Source organism: Oncorhynchus gorbuscha, linkage group LG01 (genome assembly GCF_021184085.1).
Source record: "Oncorhynchus gorbuscha isolate QuinsamMale2020 ecotype Even-year linkage group LG01, OgorEven_v1.0, whole genome shotgun sequence".
Classification (NCBI taxonomy): Eukaryota; Metazoa; Chordata; class Actinopteri; order Salmoniformes; family Salmonidae; genus Oncorhynchus; species Oncorhynchus gorbuscha.
Window position 1 is genome coordinate 48486452 of NC_060173.1, and position 22774 is coordinate 48509225.

At 42.8% G+C, this 22774-nt stretch overlaps 1 protein-coding gene across 1 annotated transcript in view; it reads right to left on the reverse strand.

Moving 5' to 3' along the window:
• Positions 1-22774, reverse strand: part of LOC124039020 (calcium-dependent secretion activator 2-like) — a 247437-nt gene that overhangs the window by 201908 nt on the left and 22755 nt on the right. Inside the window, exon 2 of the mRNA XM_046354908.1 lies at positions 1093-1206. Within this exon, the coding sequence (XP_046210864.1) occupies positions 1093-1206 (114 nt within the window). The remainder of the gene's footprint in view (positions 1-1092; positions 1207-22774) is intronic.

Sequence of the window (22774 nt, forward strand, 5' to 3'; positions counted from 1 at the left end):
GTCGGCGGAAACACTGTTCAACTGACGACCGAACTCTGCCTGCAGGCGCCTGGCCCACCACAAGGAGTCACTAGAGCGCGATGAGCCAAGTTAAGCCCCTCAGCCAAACCCTCCCCTAACCCGGACAACGCTGGGCCAATTGTGTGCCACCCTATGGGACTCCAAGTCACTGTGATTCTAACATGCATGTACTCAGGTGTCTGAATACCTGTGTAAAATTAGATATTTTTTAATACATTTTCAAAAATGTAAGAAAAACATGTTTCCACTTTGTCATTATGGGGTATTGTGTGTAGATGGGTGAGACAAATTCAGGCTTTAACAAAATGTGGAATAAATCAAGGGGTATGAATATTTTCGGAAGGCACTGTATGTCAACAATCCTTCCTCCAAATAACCATTCTATTGATTACATTTTGTGAAAATCCCCAAAATCAAGGTATTTTGTTGTTGTTCTAGTCTCGAGAAGAATCTCCCAAATAGACTATTACAAAAGAGGGGGAAAAAAAGAGGAAAGAAAATGGCAAAAAGTGATGGAGAGAGTGATGGAAAGATAGTAGTAGACAAAAGGAAATGAAAAAGTGATAGACATATTGAGAAAGAGGGCACAAAGATGTTTGAGAGCACCCTCCTCTTCAGAATCCCCCCCACGCATAAACGGTTAGCATCAGCTGATCGATTTCTAATCTTTTTCACCAGACACGTGCAATAACGCTAATTACAAAACTGCCCATATGAGTGAAATGACCTCTCACCCTCTCCATGTCCAGGCAGACTGTGAGAGTGAGGGTGGCCACATAACTGAGATTAAGTGGGAGAGAAAAAGCCTTGTTTATCGAGATTGCACCAATGACACCTGTGATTTTCTTTGACAAGTTGAATGGGTGAGTCATGCGAAATTGAAAAACACAAGAGGTAAGGCCCTTCTTCTAAAGAACAGCTGCTAGACAGTACAGCTAAAATTAACAACTGCTTGGCAAACAAGTGTGGTATTTTGGAGAATTGCAACCCTTACTGGACTCCAGGCAGTACAGCATACCACAATGGAAGCTAGTCATTTTAGGGGCACGAGTGAAGTGGGTGAGCTCTTGCCTCATAGTAGCTGCGCACTGCGTTGCAGAAGGCCTCGTCCGCCACCATCTGTGTGTCCCCGTTCAGGAAGGCCTGGAAATTATCCTTTACCGCCTGCAGCTGCTGCTTATTCAGCTGAGAGAGAGAGAGAGAGAGAGAGAGAGAGAGAGAGAGAGAGAGAGAGAGAGAGAGAGAGAGAGAGAGAGAGAGAGAGAGAGAGAGAGAGAGAGAGAGAGAGAGAGAGAGTGCTGTTATAAACTGACATAAGCTGTCATTTCTAGCTATTATAACACCCTCATGTAGGCCTTGTAGTAGAGACTTCAAAAAAGCACAATAGGAGCATACATTCATTCAGAAAGGAAAATAATAATAAAATAAAAAAATCCTTGTCATCGTCTTCCTTTATTTTCTGTTTGGCACATTCAATTCATTTGTGGAGTAGTACTACTCTGTGACAAGACTTCAAGTGCTTGAAATGCTTTTGAATGGAATTGAACTATTGTGTATTTTCTGCAGTTTCCCTTTTAGTCATGGTAGGCTTTGGGTGCTTGACAACCAATTCAGAGTGTTGATGGAATGATGCATCTACTTCGCTATATCATGGCAATAAGTGGAATGAACTATTTCCCAGAAGAAAGCATTGCAAGAAGAGAACCCCCCAAAACACAGAGGCAACCATTTCAAAAACACCATCAGTCTTCATCCGTCTTATTCAGAGATTCTCTAATGATTGGTAACCTAAGGCAATGCTTTTTGCCAACATGTTTTCATAACAAAAAAATATAAAAAATAGCAGCTTTCTCTTTCTCTGCCATTGCATATGTATGAGGGCAGAGGCAGTATGTCTTCTTCCCATTGACAGTAGCACTGTGACTGCAAGCTACAAAAACATAAATCAAATAAATATTGATGTTTCTTACTGAGACAATGTGGACAGAGACTTATCACCCACCTCCAGCCCCAGTGTGAGGAGCCTTGTTCCAAAATTGGTTTTCCACAACATGAGCAACTTGTGTGTCTAGCCTTTCAACTGAGTGGCTATTAGCAAGCTGGAGGAATGCAGATGTACGAGTGGTTATTGTTATTCCTAGTCTTTAAAAACCATTTAGCTCCAAGTCTTATCTCCTCATTTTCAATAGGAATGCTCTGACAAAAGTGAGTCAGCTGAAATGAAAGCACTGCACTGAAAAGGGGCAACTTTGTTAGCAACCTGATTGTTGATAGCCTCTTCGATTGGAGAGGGTAATGTGTGAAAATCAAGACAATGTTTATCCACCTGGCCTCTTAGCTCTTTGTAAAGTGGGTGTTTTTGTGTGTGTGTCCGTGAGATAGAGAGAAAGAGAGGGGAAAAAAATAGTGGGTGTGTGCATGCCCAAAAAAAGTACTTGGCCATAGGGTGGCCTCTAGAAAAGTGTGACGCAAAGCACTGCAACTCGAGTCTAACATGGGGTGACAAAGCCCTGGAGCAAGGTGCTCTGACATTGTCTTCATTGGTACCACTCTACCAAACAGCCACTCTTCACTGAGAAATAAGAGTCTGACAGAACAGGTCAATCCAAGGGATACTGTTCTCTGGACAAAGCCTCTAAGAGAGGTACAGCCATAAATTGAGCTGAAACTCAACAGGCAGATTTCACGTAACAGCGATCGATCTTCTCTTGGAGGTCACCTCCATTTCAGGGCGGGACACATTTGTCAGTGGGAACCGTTATTGATGCATCACCTGTCAATAGGGCGTAACTGTGAAGAGTTACACAAACAAGCATAATAACAGTACAATGTTTAGGAGCCGTGATCCGTTATGAACGTTCATATCAAGACTCATAATTCATCACCATGCATTACATACAGGTGGCAGATGAATAGTGTTCCAGATTACATGACTAGGAAAAAGGTTTAACAGGTTGGTAGTGTATTTTCCAGTGGAATGTACAATGTTCATCTCCACTGAACCTGAGAATGTGTGTAGAGTGGGGTGGGAGGTGTGCACTGAGGTGTCAGTCTGTGTGTGTGTGTGTGTGTGTGTGTGTGTGTGTGTGTGTGTGTGTGTGTGTGTGTGTGTGTGTGTGTGTGTGTGTGTGTGTGTGTGTGTGTGTGTGTGTGTGTGTGTGTGTGTGTGTGTGTGTGTGTGTGTGTGTGTGTGTGTGTGTGTGTGTGTGTGTGTGTGTGTGTGTGAATGTATTCGAATCCCAAAGTCTTCCTCTCCTCAGAAACTCCACAGATCATGTCGCAAAGCTAACTAAAAAGCAGCATTCCCCAAGAGAGGATGACTTTCACTTTAGCAGCGATAAATTCATGAACTTCTTTGAGGAAAAGAAAAGGCAAATTACGGACTCCTCTTTAAACCTGTGTATTCCTCCAAACCTCAGTTGTCCTGAGTCTGCACAACTCTGCCAGGACCTAGGATCAAGAGAGACACTCAGGTGTTTTAGTACTATATCTCTTGACACAATGATGAAAAGAATCATGGTCTCTAAACCTTCAAGCTGCATACTGGACCCTATTCCAACTAAACTACTGAAAGAGCTGCTTCCTGTGCTTGGCCCTCCTATGTTGAACATAATAAACGGCTCTCTATCCACTGGATGTGTACCAAACTCACTAAAAAGTGGCAGTAATAAAGCCTCTCTTGAAAAAGCCAAACCTTGACCCAGAAAATATAAAAAAACTATCGGCCTATATCGAATCTTCCATTCTTCTAAATTTTTTTAGAGAAGGCTGTTGCGCAGCAACTCACTGCCTTCCTGAAGACAAACAATGTATACGAAATGCTTCAATCTGGTTTTAGACCCCATCATAGCACTGAGACGGCACTTGTGAAGGTGGTAAATGACATCGGACCGAGGCTCTGCATCTGTCCTCGTGCTCCTAGACCTTAGTGCTGCTTTTGATACCATCGATCACCACATTATTTTGGAGAGATTGGAAACCCAAATTGGTCTACACGGACATGTTCTGGCCTGGTTTAGATCTTATCTGTCGGAAAGATATCAGTTTGTCTCTGTGAATGGTTTGTCCTCTGACAAATCAACTGTAAATTTCGGTGTTCCTCAAGGTTCCGTTTTAGGACCACTATTGTTTTCACTATACATTTTACCTCTTGGGGATGTTATTCGAAAACATAATGTTAACTTTCATTGCTAAGCGGATGACACACAGCTGTACATTTCAATGAAACATGGTGAAGCCCCAAAATTGCCCTCGCTAGAAGCATGTGTTTCAGACATAAGGAAGTGGATGGCTGCAAACTTTCTACTATTAAACTCGGACAAACCAGAGATGCTTGTTCTAGGTCCCAAGAAACAAAGAGATCTTCTGTTGAATCTGACAATTAATCTTAATGGTTGTACAGTCGTCTCAAATAAAACTGTGAAGGACCTCGGCGTTACTCTGGACCCTGATCTCTCTTTTGAAGAACATATCAAGACCATTTCGAGGACAGCTTTTTTCCATCTACGTAATATTGCAAAAATCAGAAACTTTCTGTCCAAAAATGATGCAGAAAAATTAATCCATGCTTTTGTCACTTCTAGGTTAGACTACTGCAATGCTCTACTTTCCGGCTACCCGGATAAAGCACTAAATAAACTTCAGTTAGTGCTAAATACGGCTGCTAGAATCCTGACTAGAACCAATTTTTTTAATCATATTACTCCAGTGCTAGCCTCTCTACACTGGCTTCCTGTCAAAGCAAGGGCTGATTTCCAGGTTTTACTGCTAACCTACAAAGCATTACATGGGCTTGCTCCTACCTATCTCTCTGATTTGGTCCTGCCGTACATACCTACACGTACGCTACGGTCACAAGACGCAGGCCTCCTAATTGTCCCTAGAATTTCTAAGCAGCTGGAGGCAGGGCTTTCTCCTATAGAGCTCCATTTTTATGGAACGGTCTGCCTACCCATGTCAGAGACGCAAACTCGGTCTCAACCTTTAAGTCTTTACTGAAGACTCATCTCTTCAGTGGGTCATATGATTGAGTGTAGTCTGGCCCAGGAGTGGGAAGGTGAACGGAAAGGCTCTGGAGCAACGAACCGCCCTTGTTGTCTCTGCCTGGCCGGTTCCGCTCTTTCCACTGGGATTCTCTGCCTCTAACCCTATTACAGGGGCTGAGTCACTGGCTTACTGGGGCTCTCTCATGCCGTCCCTGCAGGGGGTGCGTCACCTGAGTGGGTTGATTCACTGTTGTGGTCATCCTGTCTGGGTTGGCGCCCCCCCCCCCCCCCCCTTGGGTTGTGCCTTGGCGGAGATCTTTGTGGGCTATACTCAGCCTTGTCTCAGGATGGTAAGTTGGTGGTTGAAGATATCCCTCTAGTGGTGTGGGGGCTGTGCTTTGGCAAAGTGGGTGGGGTTATATCCTTCCTGTTTGGCCCTGTCCGGGGGTGTCCTCGGATGGGGCCACAGTGTCTCCTGACCCCTCCTGTCTCAGCCTCCAGTATTTATGCTGCAGTAGTTTGTGTCGGGGGGGCTAGGGTCAATTTGTTATATCTGGAGTACTTCTCCTGTCCTATTCGGTGTCCTGTGTGAATCTACGTGTGTGTTCTCTAATTCTCTCCTTCTTTCTTTCTCTCTCTCGGAGGACCTGAGCCCTAGGACCATGCCCCAGTACTACCTGAAATGATGACTCCTTGCTGTCCCCAGTCCACCTGGCCATGCTGTTGCTCCAGTTTCAACTGTTCTGCCTTATTATTATTCGACCATGCTGGTCATTTATGAACATTTGAACATCTTGGCCATGTTCTGTTATAATCTCCACCCGGCACAGCCAGAAGAGGACTGGCCACCCCACATAGCCTGGTTCCTCTCTAGGTTTCTTCCTAGGTTTTGGCCTTTCTAGGGAGTTTTTCCTAGCCACCGTGCTTCTACACCTGCATTGCTTGCTGTTTGGGGTTTTAGGCTGGGTTTCTGTACAGCACTTTGAGATATCAGCTGATGTACGAAGGGCTATATAAATAAATTTGATTTGATTTGATTCAGAACAATTAAAAGCTTGTTTGGCAACCAGCAATTCCCTCAGGGTAGCAGATCAATAGACACAGCCAGGTGTGTCAGTCAGCTCAATGTCAGTCACTAATGCATTGCCCAGTGGTCCTTTCCATGTGGAAAATACTAAGTTGTGTGTGGCAGAACGAGGCTAATCTCCTGGGCATTAAAGGCTCTTATATCAACCTGTTTGTCCATGGCTGCCAGACTGAACGGGCATACCTGCAAGAACCATGTGTTAGCAACAGATATAACAACCTTTCCCTGTGTCACCTTGGGCATGCATTTACTCACTCTTAGCAGAGCTCCATGTTGCCAAGACAAAGTTGCATCTGGCGTGCCTCCCTCAAAACAGCATTTAGCCATTTGACACCACTGGTTTGATGCTTCTTTCCACAAATGGAGTCGGCTGCACGCTCCTTCTGAGAGCCATTATGAGAGCTAATGGAGCGCGCACTTGTGACATCAGAGGACGCCAGAAGCAATTTCCACTGTGGAGAGCCATCCCTTTCATTCACTCTCTATTTCTCCTCTCCATTTCCACACTTTCCCATCGTCTCCTACAGCCTTGCTCCATCTCTGTACGTTGTACATTTTCAGTGTACAAAAGCTATTTATCGATCTTTCTATCCACACATTTTTCTCACCCTTTCTACACCTTTCTCAACAAAGCCTTTTTTCTTCTCTCACATTCACCTCATCCATTCTGTAAATCCCCTACCAACCCCTGCCCTTTACCTCTGCTTTCATGCCTCCCTCGCCTCTCTATTTCACGATCACTCAATCCATCTCTGCAATCTCTCCTGCTCCATCACTACACACCGAGTTTACCCCCCCACCCCTTTCCCCCCCAGAACAGCCTCAATTGGTCAAGGGCATGGACCCTACAAGGTGTTGAAAGCGTTCCACAGGGATGCTGGCCCATGTTGACTCCAATGCTTCAAACAGTTGTGTCAACTTGGCTGGATGTCCTTAGGGTGGTGGACCATTCTTGATACACACAGGAATCTGTTGAGCATGTTAAACCCAGCAGTGTTGCACTTCTTGACACAAGCCGGTGCACCTGGTACCTACTACCATACCACATTCAAAAGGCACTTACACCTTTTGTCTTGCCCATTCACCCTCTGAATGGCACACATACACAATCCATGTCTCAATACATGAAAATATTTCTTAACTTATCTTTTCTGTCTCCTCCCCTTCATCTACACAGACATCAATAAGGGATCATACAGTAGCCTTCACCTGGTCAGTCTGTCATGGAAAGAGCAGGTGTTCTTAAGCAGGTGTCCTCAGTGTACATTCTCTTAATTTTCTCAAGAGGGGACAAGGGTAGATATGAATAGATTATGATATTAGATATACTGATAAGTGTATGTTAAGAATGAGGAGGAAGCATTGTTGTGTTGATATGTGGTACGGAACTGTTCTAGCGACAGACCAGTCTGTGTCAGACAAGGAAGACAGAAAATACATCCGCCCTAGGAAACCATAACCTTCACCCTGTGCCAACACACACACACACACCTGTCCATCTGTAGTACGGAAAAGTGTGATAAGTATGCAGGGTTTTCAGTGTTTGCCAGATGCCGGTGTGCTCCATGCCCGCCTTCCTTCTGGGTTCTCTCTCCACTTCATCTACATTAGTCTCAGAGCACAGTAGGGCATGGTGGGTGAACCTGCTCCACTACAGTCAGGACTTAATAATTGAGTAATTGTGTGTTGTCTGTCTGAGAGCAGCAAAGATGAATGTGTTCTATTGTGATCTGAACACACACACACACACACACACACACACACACACACACACACACACACACACACACACACACACACACACACACACACACACACACACACACACACACACACACACACACACACACACACACACACACACACACACACACACACACACACACACACACACACACACACACACACACAGACAGATGCTGCGATGACAGCAGGCCACGCCTGTATGTGTGCACACAGCTATTTACGGATATTGTGGGGACCAGAGGTAACAGTTTCCCTCTATCCTAGCGGAAGACAGTGTTACAGTCTAACACACACCCTCTCCTTTTTCACCCCTCTATTGGTAACAGTGTGTTGACTGCGCCCCACTCAGTGCATGAGATCGCCAAGCATCGTCATGGCAACATCAGTTCCACCGCATGGCAAGTAAGGTTGTGACGATATCAGTATCTCAATATTTTTTCCATGGATTTTTTTTTTTAACACGAAGCAGACCGAAGTCATTGATCCTTTAAAAAACACTATTGTGTGCTATAACTTGAAAAATGAATGGTGACATAATGATGTTTGTTTACAACATTCGGGCTGTTTTTCTAAAGAAGTTAAATCCGCTTTGTGTTTTGATTCCATGCAACGATACTAACAAGTATTGAGATACTGGTATAGACCTTAAACTCTAACTGTTTCAAAGCCACCTGATAGTTAAATCCCTGAGTGGTTTTTATTCCTCTCCAGCAACTGAGTTAGGAAGGAAGCCTGTATATTTGTAGTGACTGGGTGTATTGATACACAATCCAAAAAGTGTAATTAATAACTTCACTATGCAAAGGGATATTCAATGTCTGCATTTTAAATGTTTTACCCATCTACCAATAGGTGACCTTCTTTGCAAGGCATTGGAAAACCTCCCTGGTCTTTGTAGTTGAATCTGGGTTTGACATTCACTGCTCGACTGGGGGGACCTTATAAATAATTGTATTTGTGGGGTACAGAGATGGGAGAAAACTGTGCATGTAAACTGACCACGTTTACATGCAGTAATGTCAAACCCAGATTCAACTACAAAGACCAGGGAGGTTTTCCAATGCCTTGCAAAGGTCACCAATATCCCGTAGTTAAATTGGAATACTCTAGTATTCTGTTTTTGAGTTGATGCCTAAAAAAATATAATATCCCATTTACAATAGACCGAAAAATCTTGTATCCCGGTTATGAGAAACCCAAATAATATGCTGACATTTTTTATCCCATTTACTGTTTTTTGCCGTCTGCACGGGCTCAGTTATCATGGGTGTTGTGAGATGATGTTGTCATCTGATTGTCAAACAAATCACGTCAAAAAGTAGGCACTCTGCACATAATAATTTATTTTGCTGATACCAGCAAGACTATACGGTCCAGTACGGAGTAAGTTATTCACCCCCAATTTAGACAGGTTTCTGCTTATAACTTTTCGACATTTGATAGGCCATATTATAATTTCTGACATTTGGTAGAGCATTTGTTTGCCAACTATAGTTAGATAGATACATGTAGGTTCTCTTCTGTCATAACTTGTTGACCCAGAAGACTAAATAAAGTAGTGCTCACCAGAAAAATTTCTTACAACAATAGAATGAATGCATTAGTAATCAAGTTAACACTGGTAAAGTTGTCTGTTTCATTTAGGGACTGGGAAGAAAACAACTACAAAACAGTCGAATGATTGGTCCTGGGCAAAATGTCCAAATGTCATCAGTTTGACAGGTTTTATGGAAATGAAAAGTTCAGAAAGCGATCAAACACGCTTCTGATAAGACTTCAGTTGGTCATTGGTGCAGATTTTATGTGGTTGAAATACTGTCTGCTTGCATAACAGTGTCAAAGATAACACAAGAAAGAAAACCTATTTCTCCACTTCTATTTCTGAGACAAATATAACATATGTTGTATAATTTCACTGAAAGAAATGCATTATTCTGCAAGAGTTAAAATTATATTTGGCTACATGTGAGAGGTTATAAGCCTACAAGTCAGTGTCCAGATGTCAGTTAATATTCCATTTAACCCATATGAACTTAAATTAGGAATATTGTGTTTATTCATGAAAACAGGGATACTCATGAGTGGGATATCAAAGTTGCATGTAAACAGCTTATCTCGAATAAGACCTTAAGCGGGAAATGAGCTACTATCCAGAATACTGTGAGAATGTAATTGAGGTCAAGTAGACTCAAGTTAACTGTAACTTGGTCACTCAGGAACATTCACGGTCTTCTTGGAAATCAATTCCAATGTAGATTTGGCCATGTATTTTAGGTTAGTGTCCTGCTGTTGGGTGAATAATCTTCAAGTGTCTGGTGGAAAGCAGACTGAACCAGGTTTTCCTCTAGGATTTTAATGTGGCATAAACACAACCAGTCATGACGTTGTTTTCATCTGATTGTCAAACAATCAATTCAAATAGCCCCTCCTGTAGGCTACCCTACCACGTTCATCCACTCACAAAGGGGAGGCTTGCAAGCCAAAGTACACCATCCCAATCGTGACACACGGGAGTGGCAGCATCATGTTGTGTGGGTGTTTTGCTGAAGGAGGGACTGGTGCACTTCACAAAATAGATGGCATCATGAAGGAGGAAAATGATGTGTATATATCGAAGCAACATCTCAAGACATCAGTCAGGATGTTAAAGCCTGGTCTCAAATGGGTCTTCCAAATGGACAATGACCCCAAGCACACTTTCAAAGTTGTGGCAAAATGGCTTAAGAACAACAAAGTCAAGGTATTGGAGTGGCTATCACAAAGCCCTGACCTCAAATGTATTTGGCTCAGGTGTATGTAATCTTCTGACTTCAACTGTAGTACCCTCCAAACTCGTCATTAAGCTCGAGACCCTGGTTCTCGACCCCGTCCTGTGCAACTGGGTCCTAGACTTTGACGGGCCGCCCCCAGGTGGTGAAGGTAGGAAACAACATCTCCACCCCCACTGATCCTGAACACTGGGGCCCCCAAGGGTGCATTCTCAGCCCTCCTATACTCCCTGTTCACCCAACTCAGTCATCAAGTTTGCAGACGGCTCTACAGTGGTAGGCCTGATTACCAACAACAAAGAGACAGCCTACAGGAAGTGAGGGCCCTCGGAGTGTGGTGTCAAGAAAAAAACCTCTCAATGTAAACAAAACAAAGGAGATGAACCCCCCACCCCCATCCACAGACGGGACAGCAGTGGAGAAGGTGGAAAGTTTTAAGTTCCTCGGCATACACATTACAGACAAACTGAAATGGTCCACCCACAGAGACCGTGTGATGAATAAGGCGCAACAGCGCCTCTTCAACCTCAGGAGGCTGAAGACATTTGGCTTGTCATCTAAAACACTCAAACCTTTACAGATGCACAGTCAAGAGCATCCTGTCGGGCTGGATCATCTCCTGGTACTGCAATTGCACCGCCCTCAACTGCAAGGCTCTCCAGAGGTTAGTGTGGTCTGCACAAAGCATCACTGGGGGCAAAATGTGCTTTGAAAGGCTGGTCATGGCTCACATCAACAGCATCCTCGCGGACACCCTAGACCCACTCCAACTCGCATACCGCTCCAACAGATCCACAGATGACGCAATCCACTCTGCCCTTTCTCACCTGGACAAAAAGGAACACCTATGTGAGAATGCTGTTCATTGACTACAATTCACGTGTTCAACACCATAGCGCCCTCAAAGCTCATCACTGAGGTAAGGACTCTGGGACTAAACACCTCCCTCTGCAACTGGATCCTGGACTTCCTGACGGGCCGCCCCCTTGTGGTAAGAGTAGGCAACACCTGCCACGCTGATCCTTAACACTGGGGCCCCTCAGGGGTGTGTACTTAGTCCCCTCCTGTATTCCTTGTTCACCCACGACTGCGTGGCCAACCACGAGTCCAATACCATCATTAAGTTTGCTGACAACACAACAGTGGTAGGCCTGATCACCAACAACGATGAGACAGCCTATAGGGAGGAAATCAGAGAACTGGCATCTTGGTGCCAGGACAACAACCTCTCCCTCAATGTGAGCAAGACAAAGGAGCTGATCGTGGACTACAGGAAAAGGCAGGCTGAACAGGCCCCCATTAACATTGACGGGGTTGTAGTGTAGCGGGTCGAGAGTTTCAAGTTCCTTGGTATGCACATCACCAACAAACGATCATGGTCCAAACATACCAAGACAGTCGTGAAGAGGGCATGTCAAAACCTTTTTCCCCCTCAGGAGACTGAAAAGATTTGGCATGGGTCCCCAGATCCTCAAAAGGTTCTACAGCTGCACCATCGAGAGCATCCTGATCAGTTGCATCACCATCTGGTATGGCAACTGCTCAGCATCTGACCAGTACATCACTGGGGCCAAGCTTCCCGCTATCCAGGACCTATATATTAAGCAGTGTCAGAGGAAAGTCCAGAAAATTGTCAGAGAGTCACCAAAGTTCTCTGCTACCGCACGGCAAGCAGTACCAGTGTGCCAAGTCTAGGACCAAAAGGCTCCTCAAAAGCTTTTACCCCCAAGCCATTAGACTGCTGAACAATTCATAAAAATCGCAAACGGACAATTTACATTGACACCCCTGCCCCTTGTACACTGCTGCTACTCACTGTTTGTTTGTTATCGCTTTTATATCTTTGTTATTCATAGTCACTTTGCCCCCACCTACATGTACAGATTACCTCAACTAGCCTGTACCCCTGCACACTGACTCGGGACCGGTGGCCCCTGTATATAGCCTTGTTATTTTTATTCTTATTGTGTTACTTTTTATTATAACTTTTTATTTTAGCCTACTTGGTAAATATGTTCTTCTTCTTGAACTGCACTGTTGGTTAAGAGCTTGTAAGTAAGCATTTCATGGTAAAGTTTACACTTGTATTCGGCGCATGTGGCAAATAAAGTTTGATTTGATTTTGATTTGAAACTACCTGCCCTCCAGGACACCTACATCACCCGATATCACAGGAAGTCCAAAAAGATCACCAAGGACAACAACCACCCGAGCCACTGCCTGTTCACGCTGCTATAATCCAGAAGGCGAGGTCAGTACAGGTGCATCAAAGCTGGGACCGAGAAACTGAAAAACAGTGTCAATCTCAAGGCCATCAGACTGTTAAACATCACTAACAGAGAGGCTGCTGCCAACATACAGAGTCAAATCGCTGGCTAAAAAAACAAAATGGTACAGTTTGAGGCTATGTGGCGGAGAATGATAGGTGGGTCTGGGCAGTGGTGATGTTTGTGTGTGTCTGCATGTTGTCGTTTGTATGTTGATGTTTTGTAAAAAATAAATAAATAAAAAACAAAGGAAAGGAGGTGAAAAAAGAGGAAAGTATGTGAGGAACTTGGGGAAGGAATGATTAATAGCAAGATGTGGGGTGTGAGAGAGGAAGTTAGGGAAGGAAGAGGATCACAGCAAGAAAAAGATAAGGTAGAGGGAAAGAGTGAATGTTTGATTGAGGTGATGTGAGGGAGATGGTTCCTTTTAATGGTTGCTGATTGGTAAAGCCAGAGGCAGAATTAGACTCAGCAGGCAATGGAGGAGACGAGGCAAAAGGGGCAGAGAAGTAAAGGAGAGGGAAAAGGAAACTGATGATAGTTGAGGTAGAAGAGAAAGAAAAAGACTGGAAAGGAGAGGGGAGGAGAGCAAGAGGTGAGAACACGAAAAAGAACAACGAGGAGAGAACCGGAGATGAGAATGAAAGAAGAGACGGGGACAGGAAGATTGCACCAGCGACTTGGCTGGATAGAAATGGAACATGAGATGTTAGATAGAGCAGTCCACTGAGGCTGTTTGAATCAATTGATCCTCACTGTGACAGAGAAGTTGAAGACTCTTATTACAATTGGCAATCTTATTGCACACCTCGGCAAAAGGATCCAATCCATAATCCTTTATCATCAACAAATACATTCTATTTTCACCTCCAAGGTCTGGCACAGAGCCAATCTCATTATGACAGGAGGTCCACAGAGGACCTGCTAAAGAATTTAGCTACCTAATCACAACAATTCCTAACTAGTCCAATCTGAGTGCGTTATTGGAGTGACTAGGCAAGGTGCAAGGTGGACAATGCAGTTGAACAATATCTTCCATTTCAGTCCGCCCACTACCCCCACCCACACACACACACAATTATAGAGCTCTCCCATTATGCATGAGTGGAATTGAGAATGCTATAGTAAGTGAGGGGACTGTGGAACCTCAAGAGTTTGGGGTTGACAACAGGGGCATTGTGGGGATCAAAACAGAAGATTACAGCACGTGTAGAAGCTGGTCTCCCATTTCCGACAGGTGGACGAGAGAGGAAAGGGACTTGGAAATGAGAGAGGGAGCGAAAGAAGATACAAAAAATTAAGCAAGGGGAGGGAGGGACACTGAGTGTAAGTATCAAAAGCATAATTTCTGAGTTGTAAAAGTTGGAGAGATTGGAGTGCTTACAACTCTGTCCATGTTCAAGCAGAGACAATTACTCAGGCAGTATGAGGTTCTACATTGTAGAATAATAGTGAAGACATCAAAAATATGATATAACAGATACAGAATTGTGTAGTAACCAAAATAAGTGTTAAACTAAATATATTTTAGATTCTTCAAAGTAGCCACCCTTTGCCTTGATAACACCTTTGCACACTCTTGGTATTCTCTCAATCAGCTTCATGAGGTAGTCACCTGGAATGCATTTCAATTAACAGGTGTGCCTTGTTCACAGTTATTTTGTGGAATTTCTTTCCTTCTTAATGCGTTTGAGCCAATCAGTTGTGTTGTGACAAAGTAGGGGTAGTATACAGAAAATAACCCTATTTGGTAAAATACCAAGTCGGTATTATGGCAAGAACAGCTCAAATAAACAAAGAGAAATGACAGTCCATCATTAATTTAAGATATGAAGGTCAGTCAATATGGAACATTTCAAGTAATTTGAAAGTGTCATCAAGTGCAGTCGCAAAAAACATCAAGATCTATGATGAAACTGGCTCTGTTGAGGACCGCCACAGGAAACGAAGACCCAGAGTTACCTCTGTTGCAGACCATAAGTTCATTAGAGTTACCAGTCTCAGAAATTGCATCCCAAATAAATACTTCAGAGTTTAAGTAACAGACACATCTCAACATCAACTGTTCAGAGGAGACTGCGTGAATCAGGCCTTCATTATCGAATTGCTGCAAAGAAACCAATGCTAAAGGACACCAATAATAAGAAGAGAATTGCTTGGGCCAAGAAACACTTTGGTTTGATTAGTACCATATCCATGTCTTTGTGAGACACAGAGTAGGCGAGATTCTTCAAATAGCCACCCTTGCATTGATGACAGCTTGGCATTCTCTCAACCATGACAAAAGTGATCATTATATATTAAAGGGAAATTTCACAGCTGTTATTTCACTCATCAATGACAAAAGCGATCAAATAATATTAAAGGGAAATTTCATCTCTGTTATTTCACTTTATATGCCCATTAATATGTTATTAACATGTGTCACACAAAGATAATTTCCTCACTACACGCAAATACAAGAATTTCTGCATCTCCCGGATAGAAATCTATATATCTATATTTCCTGGTTGTAAGCTAACCACAATATGGAGATTTCATTGCGATTTCAAGACATAGTACCGCCCCGGGGCAGGTGGATCCAGTCAGAGAGGAAGAAGCGAATCGAGAGGGTCCACTCTCACTAAAATATGTCCAAAATAAGCCCAATACGTTTCTAGAGGTCGACCAATTGATTAATTAGGGCCGATTTCAAGTTTTCATAATCGGACATTTTGGATGGTGATTTTTTTTATTATTATTTTTTTTACACCTTTATTTAATCTTTATTTAACTAGGCAAGTCAGTTAAGAACACATTCTTATTTTCAATGATGGCCTAGGAATGGTGTGTTAACTGCCTTGTTCAGGGGCAGAACGACAGATTTTTACCTTGTCAGCTCAGGGATTCAATCTTGCAACCTTAAGGTTAACTAGTCCACCGCTCTAACTACCTGCCTCACGAGCAGCCCGCCTGTTACGAGAATGCAGTAAGAAGCCAAGGTAAGTTGCTAGCTAGCATTGAACTTAATCAATCATAATCACTGGTTATAACTACACATGGTTGATGATATTACTAGTTTATCTAGCATGTCCTGCATTGCATATAATCGAAGCAGTGCGCATTCGCAAAAAAAGGACTGTCGTTCGTCCAACGTGTACCTAACCATAAACACCAATGCCTGTCTTAAAATCAATACACAGAAGTATATATTTTTTAAACTGCATATTTAGCTAAAAGAAATCCAGGTTAGCAGGCAATATTAACCATATGAAATTGTGTCACTTCTCTTTCCGTTCATTGAAGCAGTGCGCATTCGCAAAAAAAGGACTGTCGTTCGTCCAACGTGTACCTAACCATAAACACCAATGCCTGTCTTAAAATCAATACACAGAAGTATATATTTTTTAAACTGCATATTTAGCTAAAAGAAATCCAGGTTAGCAGGCAATATTAACCATATGAAATTGTGTCACTTCTCTTTCCGTTCATTGCACGCAGAGTCAGGGTATATGCAACAGTTTGGGCCGCCTGGCTCATTGCGAACTAATTTGCAAGAATTATGAAATAACATTGAAGGTTGTGCAATGTAACATGAATATTTAGACTGATGGATGCTACCCGTTAGATAAAATATGGAATGGTTCCGTATTTCACTGAAAGAATAAACGTTTTAGAGATGATAGTTTCTGGATACGACCATATTAATGACCTAAGGCTCGCATTTCTGTGTGTTATTATGTTATAATTAAGTCTATGATTTGATAGAACAGTCTGACTGAGCGATGGTAGGCAGCAGCAGGCTCATAACATTCATTCAAACAGCACTTTTGTGCATTTTGCCAGCAGCTCTGCTGTTTATGACTTCAAGCCTATCAACTCCCAAGATTAGGCTGGTGTAACAATGTGATGTGAAATGGCTAGTTAGCTGGGTGCGTGCTAATAGCGTTTCAAACGTCACTCGCTCTGAGACTCGGAATAGTTGTTCCCCTTGCTCTGCATGGGTAACGCTGCTTCAAGGGTGGCTGTTGTCGTTGTGTTCCTGGTTCGAGCCCAGGTAGGAGCGAGAAGAGGTACGTACGGAAGCTATATTGTTGCACTGGCAATACTAAAGTGCCTATAAGAACATCCAATAGTCAAAGGTATATGAAATACAAATGGTATAGAGAGAAATAGTCCTATAATTCCTATAATAACTACAATCTAAAATATTGAAGACTCATGTTAAAAAAGGAACCACCAGCTTCCATATGTTTTCATGTTCTGAGCAAGGAACTTAAACGTTTGCTTTCTTACATGGCACATATTGCACTTTAACTTTCTTCTCTAACACTTGCATTATTTTAACTAAACTGAACATGTTTCATTTATTTGAGGCTAAATTAACTTTATTGGTGTGTTATATTAAGTTAAAATAAGTGTTCTTTCAGTATTGTTTTCAATTGTCATTATTACAAATACATTTCTTCCTTTTTTAAATTATTTTAATTTATTTATTTTAAATCTTTAAAAAAAAATATATATATATTTTTTATTGGCCGATTTATCGGTATCGGCTTTTTTTGTCCTCCAATAGTCGGTATCGGTGTTGAAAAATCATAAATCGGTCATGGGCTTATTTTGGACTTAAGCTTGTCGCCTGCATCTCATGATTATATACAGATCTATGATCCAGTTGTTGTGGAGAAATATCAACATTTTTGCCAGCACTGTAAGCCAGATGACTTTAAAACGTAACTCAGGTCTCAAATGACGGGGTAACCAGGTTGTTGAACATTGAAAAGTCATGCTATTCCATCGAATTTCACCTTCATTTCAAAGAGGAATGCATCCTTGGTTTCATGCATGTTAACATCAGAAGCCTCCTCCCTAAGTTTGTTTTACTCACTGCTTTAGCACACTCCACCAACCCTGACAACCCTGATGCCGTGTCTCAATCCTGGTTTAGGAAGGCCAACAAAAATCCTGAAGTTTCCATACCAACCTACAACATTTTCAGTCAAGACAGAACTGCCAAAGGGGGAGGAGTTGCAATCTACTGCAGAGATGGCTAGCAAAGTTCTTTCATACTTTCGAAGTCTATGCCTAAACAGTTCGAGCTTCTAATTTAAAAAATGAATCTCTCCAGAAATAAGCCTCTCACTGTTGCCGCCTGTTATAGACACCCCTCAGCTCCCAACTATGCCCTGAACACCATATGTGAACTGATTGCCCCCCATCTATCTTCAGAGTTCGTTCTGTTCGGTAACCTCAACTGGGATAGGCTTCACACCCCAGCAGTCCTACAATCTAAACTAGATGCCCTCAATCTCACACAAATTATCAAGGAAACCACCAGGTACAACAAATCCATAAACATGGGCACCCTCATAGATATTATCCTAACCAACTTGCCCTCCAAATAGACCTCTGCTGTTTTAAAAATCAGGATCTCAGCGATCACTGCCTCATTGCCTGCATCCACGGTCAAATGACCACCCCTCATCACTGTCAAACACTCCCTAAAACACTTCTGCGAATAGGCCTTTCTAAATCGACCTGGCCCGGGTATCCTGGAAGGATATTGACCTCATCCCATCAGGTCGAGGATCCCTGGTCGTTCTTTAATCTCTTCAGTCGACCCTCTACTTTTTCGAACATTCTGTTAAAAATCGCGCAACATTTCAGCGCCCTGCTACTCAGGCCAGGAATATAGTATATGCATATGATTAGTATGTGTGGATAGAAAACACTCGGACGTTTATAAAACTGGTTAAATCACGGCTGTGACTATAACAGAACGTGCGTTTCATCGAAAAGTGCAAGAAAATCTGATCACTGAAAATGGAAATAAATATCCATGCGCCACTTCCAGGAATTGTTCAAAGTGAACCGAATTACACGAGACCGAGGTTTCAGTGCCTACAGCTTCCACACGATGCCTAGAGTCTTGTCATTTGATTCAGCTTTGATTCTTGGTCAAACTGAATCAAGGGAACCGATTCCCTCCGGTCTCCGACCGGATGTTTTGGTCGAGCGCTCTTCAGACATCTTTTCGAGACGGGACAGCTATAGAATTTACATCGCCTCCCGATGAATTTTATCGCTTATTAACATGTACTAATACCTAAAGTTGCATTACAAAAGTATTTCGAAGTGTTTTGTGAAAGTTTATCGTCGACTTTTTGAATTTTAAAAAATTACGTTACGTTATGAAATGCTATTTTTTTTCCGTTTATCACACAGTCTTCATAGATCGATATCTAGGCTATATATGGACCGATTTAATCGAAAAAAGACCCAATAGTGATGTTTATGGGACATCTAGGAGTGCCAACAAAGAAGATGGTCAAAGGTAATGAATGTTTTATATTTTATTTGTGCGGTTTGTGTAGCGACGACTATGCTAATTATTTTGTTTACAGAGCTCTAGATGGGATGCCTGCATGCCAGGTAGAAGCAAGAGGTTAAAAAGTAATTTCCTCACCATCTTAAATAAACATGCCCCTTTCAAAAAATGTAGAACTAAGAACAGATATAGCCCTTGGTTCACTCCAGACCTGACTGCCCTTGACCAGCACAAAAACATCATGTGGCGGACTGCAATTGCATCGAATCATCCCCGTGATATGCAACTGTTCAGGGAAGTCAGGAACCAATACACACAGTCAGTCAGGAAAGCAAAGGCCAACTTTTTCAAACAGAAATGTGCATCCTGAAGCTCAGTATATTGTGGACTTCAGGAAACAGCAGAGGGAACACCCCCCTATCCACATCGATGGAACAGTAGTTGGAGAGGGTAGCAAGTTTTAAGTGCCTCGGCATACACATCACAGACAAACTGAATTGGTCCACTCACACTGACAGCGTCGTGAAGAAGGCGCAGCAGCGCCTCTTCAACCTCAGGAGGCTGAAGAAATTCGGCTTGTCACCAAAAGCACTCACAAACTTCTACAGATGCACAATCGAGAGCATCCTGGCGGGCTGTACCACCGCCTGGTACGGCAACTGCTCCGCCCTCAACCGTAAGGCTCTCCAGAGGGTAGTGAGGTCTGCACAACGCTTCACCGGGGGCAAACTACCTGCCCTCCAGGACACCTACACCACCCAATGCTACAGGAAGGCCATAAAGATCATCAAGGACATCAATCACCCGAACCACTGCCTGTTCACCCCGCTATCATCCAGAAGGCGAGGTCAGTACAGGTGCATCAAAGCTGGGACCGAGAGACTGAAAAACAGCTTCTATCTCAAGGCCATCAGACTGTTAAACAGCCACCACTAACATTGAGTGGCTGCTGCCAACACACTGTCATTGACACTGACCCAACTCCAGCCACTTTAATAATGGGAATTGATGGGAAATGATGTAAATATATCACTAGCCACTTTAAACAATGCTACCTTATATAATGTACTTACCCTACATTATTCATCTCATATGCATACGTATATACTGTACTCTACATCATCGACTGCATCCTTATGTAATACATGTATCACTAGCCACTTTAACTATGCCACTTTGTTTACTTTGTCTACATACTCATCTCATATGTATATACTGTACTCGATACCATCTACTGTATGCTGCTCTGTACCATCACTCATTCATATATCCTTATGTACATATTCTTTATCCCCTTACACTGTGTATAAGACAGTAGTTTTGGAATTGTTAGTTAGATTACTTGTTGGTTATCACTGCATTGTCGGAACTAGAAGCACAAGCATTTCGCTACACTCGCATTAACATCTGCTAACCATGTGTATGTGACAAATAAAATTTGATTTGATTTTGAATACGTGGACAACTACAAATACTTACGTGTCTGGCTAGACTGTAAACTCTCCTTCCAGACTCATATCAAACATCTCCAATCTAAAATCAAATCTAGAGTCGGCTTTCTATTCCGCAACAAAGCCTCCTTCACTCACGGCGCCAAACTTACCCTAGTAAAACTGACTATCCTACTGATCCGACTTCAGCGATGTCATCTGCAATATAGCTTCCAATACTCTACTCAGAAAACTGGATGCAGTTTATCACAGTGCCATCCGTTTTGTCACTAAAGCACCTTATACCACCCACCACTGCGACCTGTATGCTCTAGTCGGCTGGCCCTCGCTACATATTCGTCATCAGAACCACTGGCTCCAGGTCATCTACAAGTCCATGCTAGCCTTATCTCAGTTCACTGGTCACGATGGCAACACCCATCCGTAGCACGCGCTCCAGCAGGTGTATCTCACTGATCATCCCTAAAGCCAACACCTCATTTGGCCGCCTTTCGTTCAAGTTCTCTGCTGCCTGTGACTGGAACAAATTGCAAAAATCGCTGAAGTTGGAGACTTTTATCTCCATCACCAACTTCAAACATCTGCTATCTGAGCAGCTAAATGATCGCTGCAGCTGTACATAGTCTATCGGTAAATAGCCCACCCAATTTACCTACCTCATCCCCATACTGTTTATATTTATTTACTTTTCTGCTCTTTTGCACACCAGTATCTCTACCTGTACATGACCATCTGATCATTTATCACTCAAGTGTTAATCTGCAAATTTGTAATTATTCGCCTACCTCCTCATGCCTTTTGCACACAATGTATATAGACTCTCTTTTTTTCTACTGTGTTATTGACTTGTTAATTGTTTACTCCATGTGTAACTCTGTTGTCTGTTCACACTGCTATGCTTTATCTTGGCCAGGTCGCAGTTGTAAATTAGAACTTGTTCTCAACTAACCTACCTGGTTAAATAAAGGTGAAAAAAAGCAACATTATTGAGTGAGTGTAACAAGACATCAGTCTACTGCACCCTTTTTGTTTACAGATGAACATAGTTTATTTTAAGGTATGGTTACACATCCTCATGATCAGTCTTTATTTCCAGGAGACTTGCAGTACAAACAAAACATGTTTTGGGATATTTTGGGGGGCAAATGTATTGAAAATTAAATACAGAAATAAATCATTTACATAAGTGTTCAACACCCTGAGTCAATACTTTGTAGAAGCACATTTGGTGGCGATTACACCTTTGAATCGTCTTGAGTATGTCTATCAGCTTTGCACATCTGGATTTGGGGATTTTTTCACATTCTTCCTCGCAGATTTTCTCAAGCTCTGTTAAGTTAGATGCTGAGTGGCGGTGAACAGAAATCTTCAAGTGTTCCACAGATTTTCAACAGGATTCAAGTCTGGGCTTTGGCTGGGCCACTCAAGTATTTTCACATTCTTGTTCTGGAGCCATTTCAGCATTGTTTTGGCTGAATGCTTGGATTAATTGTCCTGTTGGTATGTAAAACGTCGCCCCAGTCTCAGGCCATTTGCACTCTAAAGCAGGTTCTCATCAAGGATTTGCCTATACTTTTCATACTGGATATCTGTCCAACTCCCACTGCAAGAACTGGTCCCGAACCCAACCGCAGTCCTGCAATGTTATTTTAGGCGCATATGATGCAGCTCACTCGCCAACCATGGTCCCTGCCATTTTGCGCCTATAGGCAATATTAAAATGAGCAAAAATAACCGAAGAAATAGCCTAGTTTAACATACCAGAAATTCTCACACAGCCCATTACACTAAGCTATTGGTCATACTGGGCTATATCAGCCAATATGCTAGACACGGTTTAAAGAGAGCAGCACTCAACTTCACAGTAGGGATGGTGTTAGATGAGGGATGAGCTGTGCCTGGTTTTATTGAGACATAACCTATTCCATTCAGGCCAAAGAGTTCCATTTTTGTCTCATCAGACCACAGAATATTTTGCCTTTTGCTTTCAGCTTCTTTAATGTGCCTTTTTGCAAACTCCAGGCATCTGGGCAATCTCCCATGAAGCCCAGATTGGTGAAGTGCTGTAGACTGTTGTCCTTCTGGCAGGTTCTCCCATCTCAGCCAAGGAACTGTAGTTTTGTCAGAGTGGTCATTGGGTTA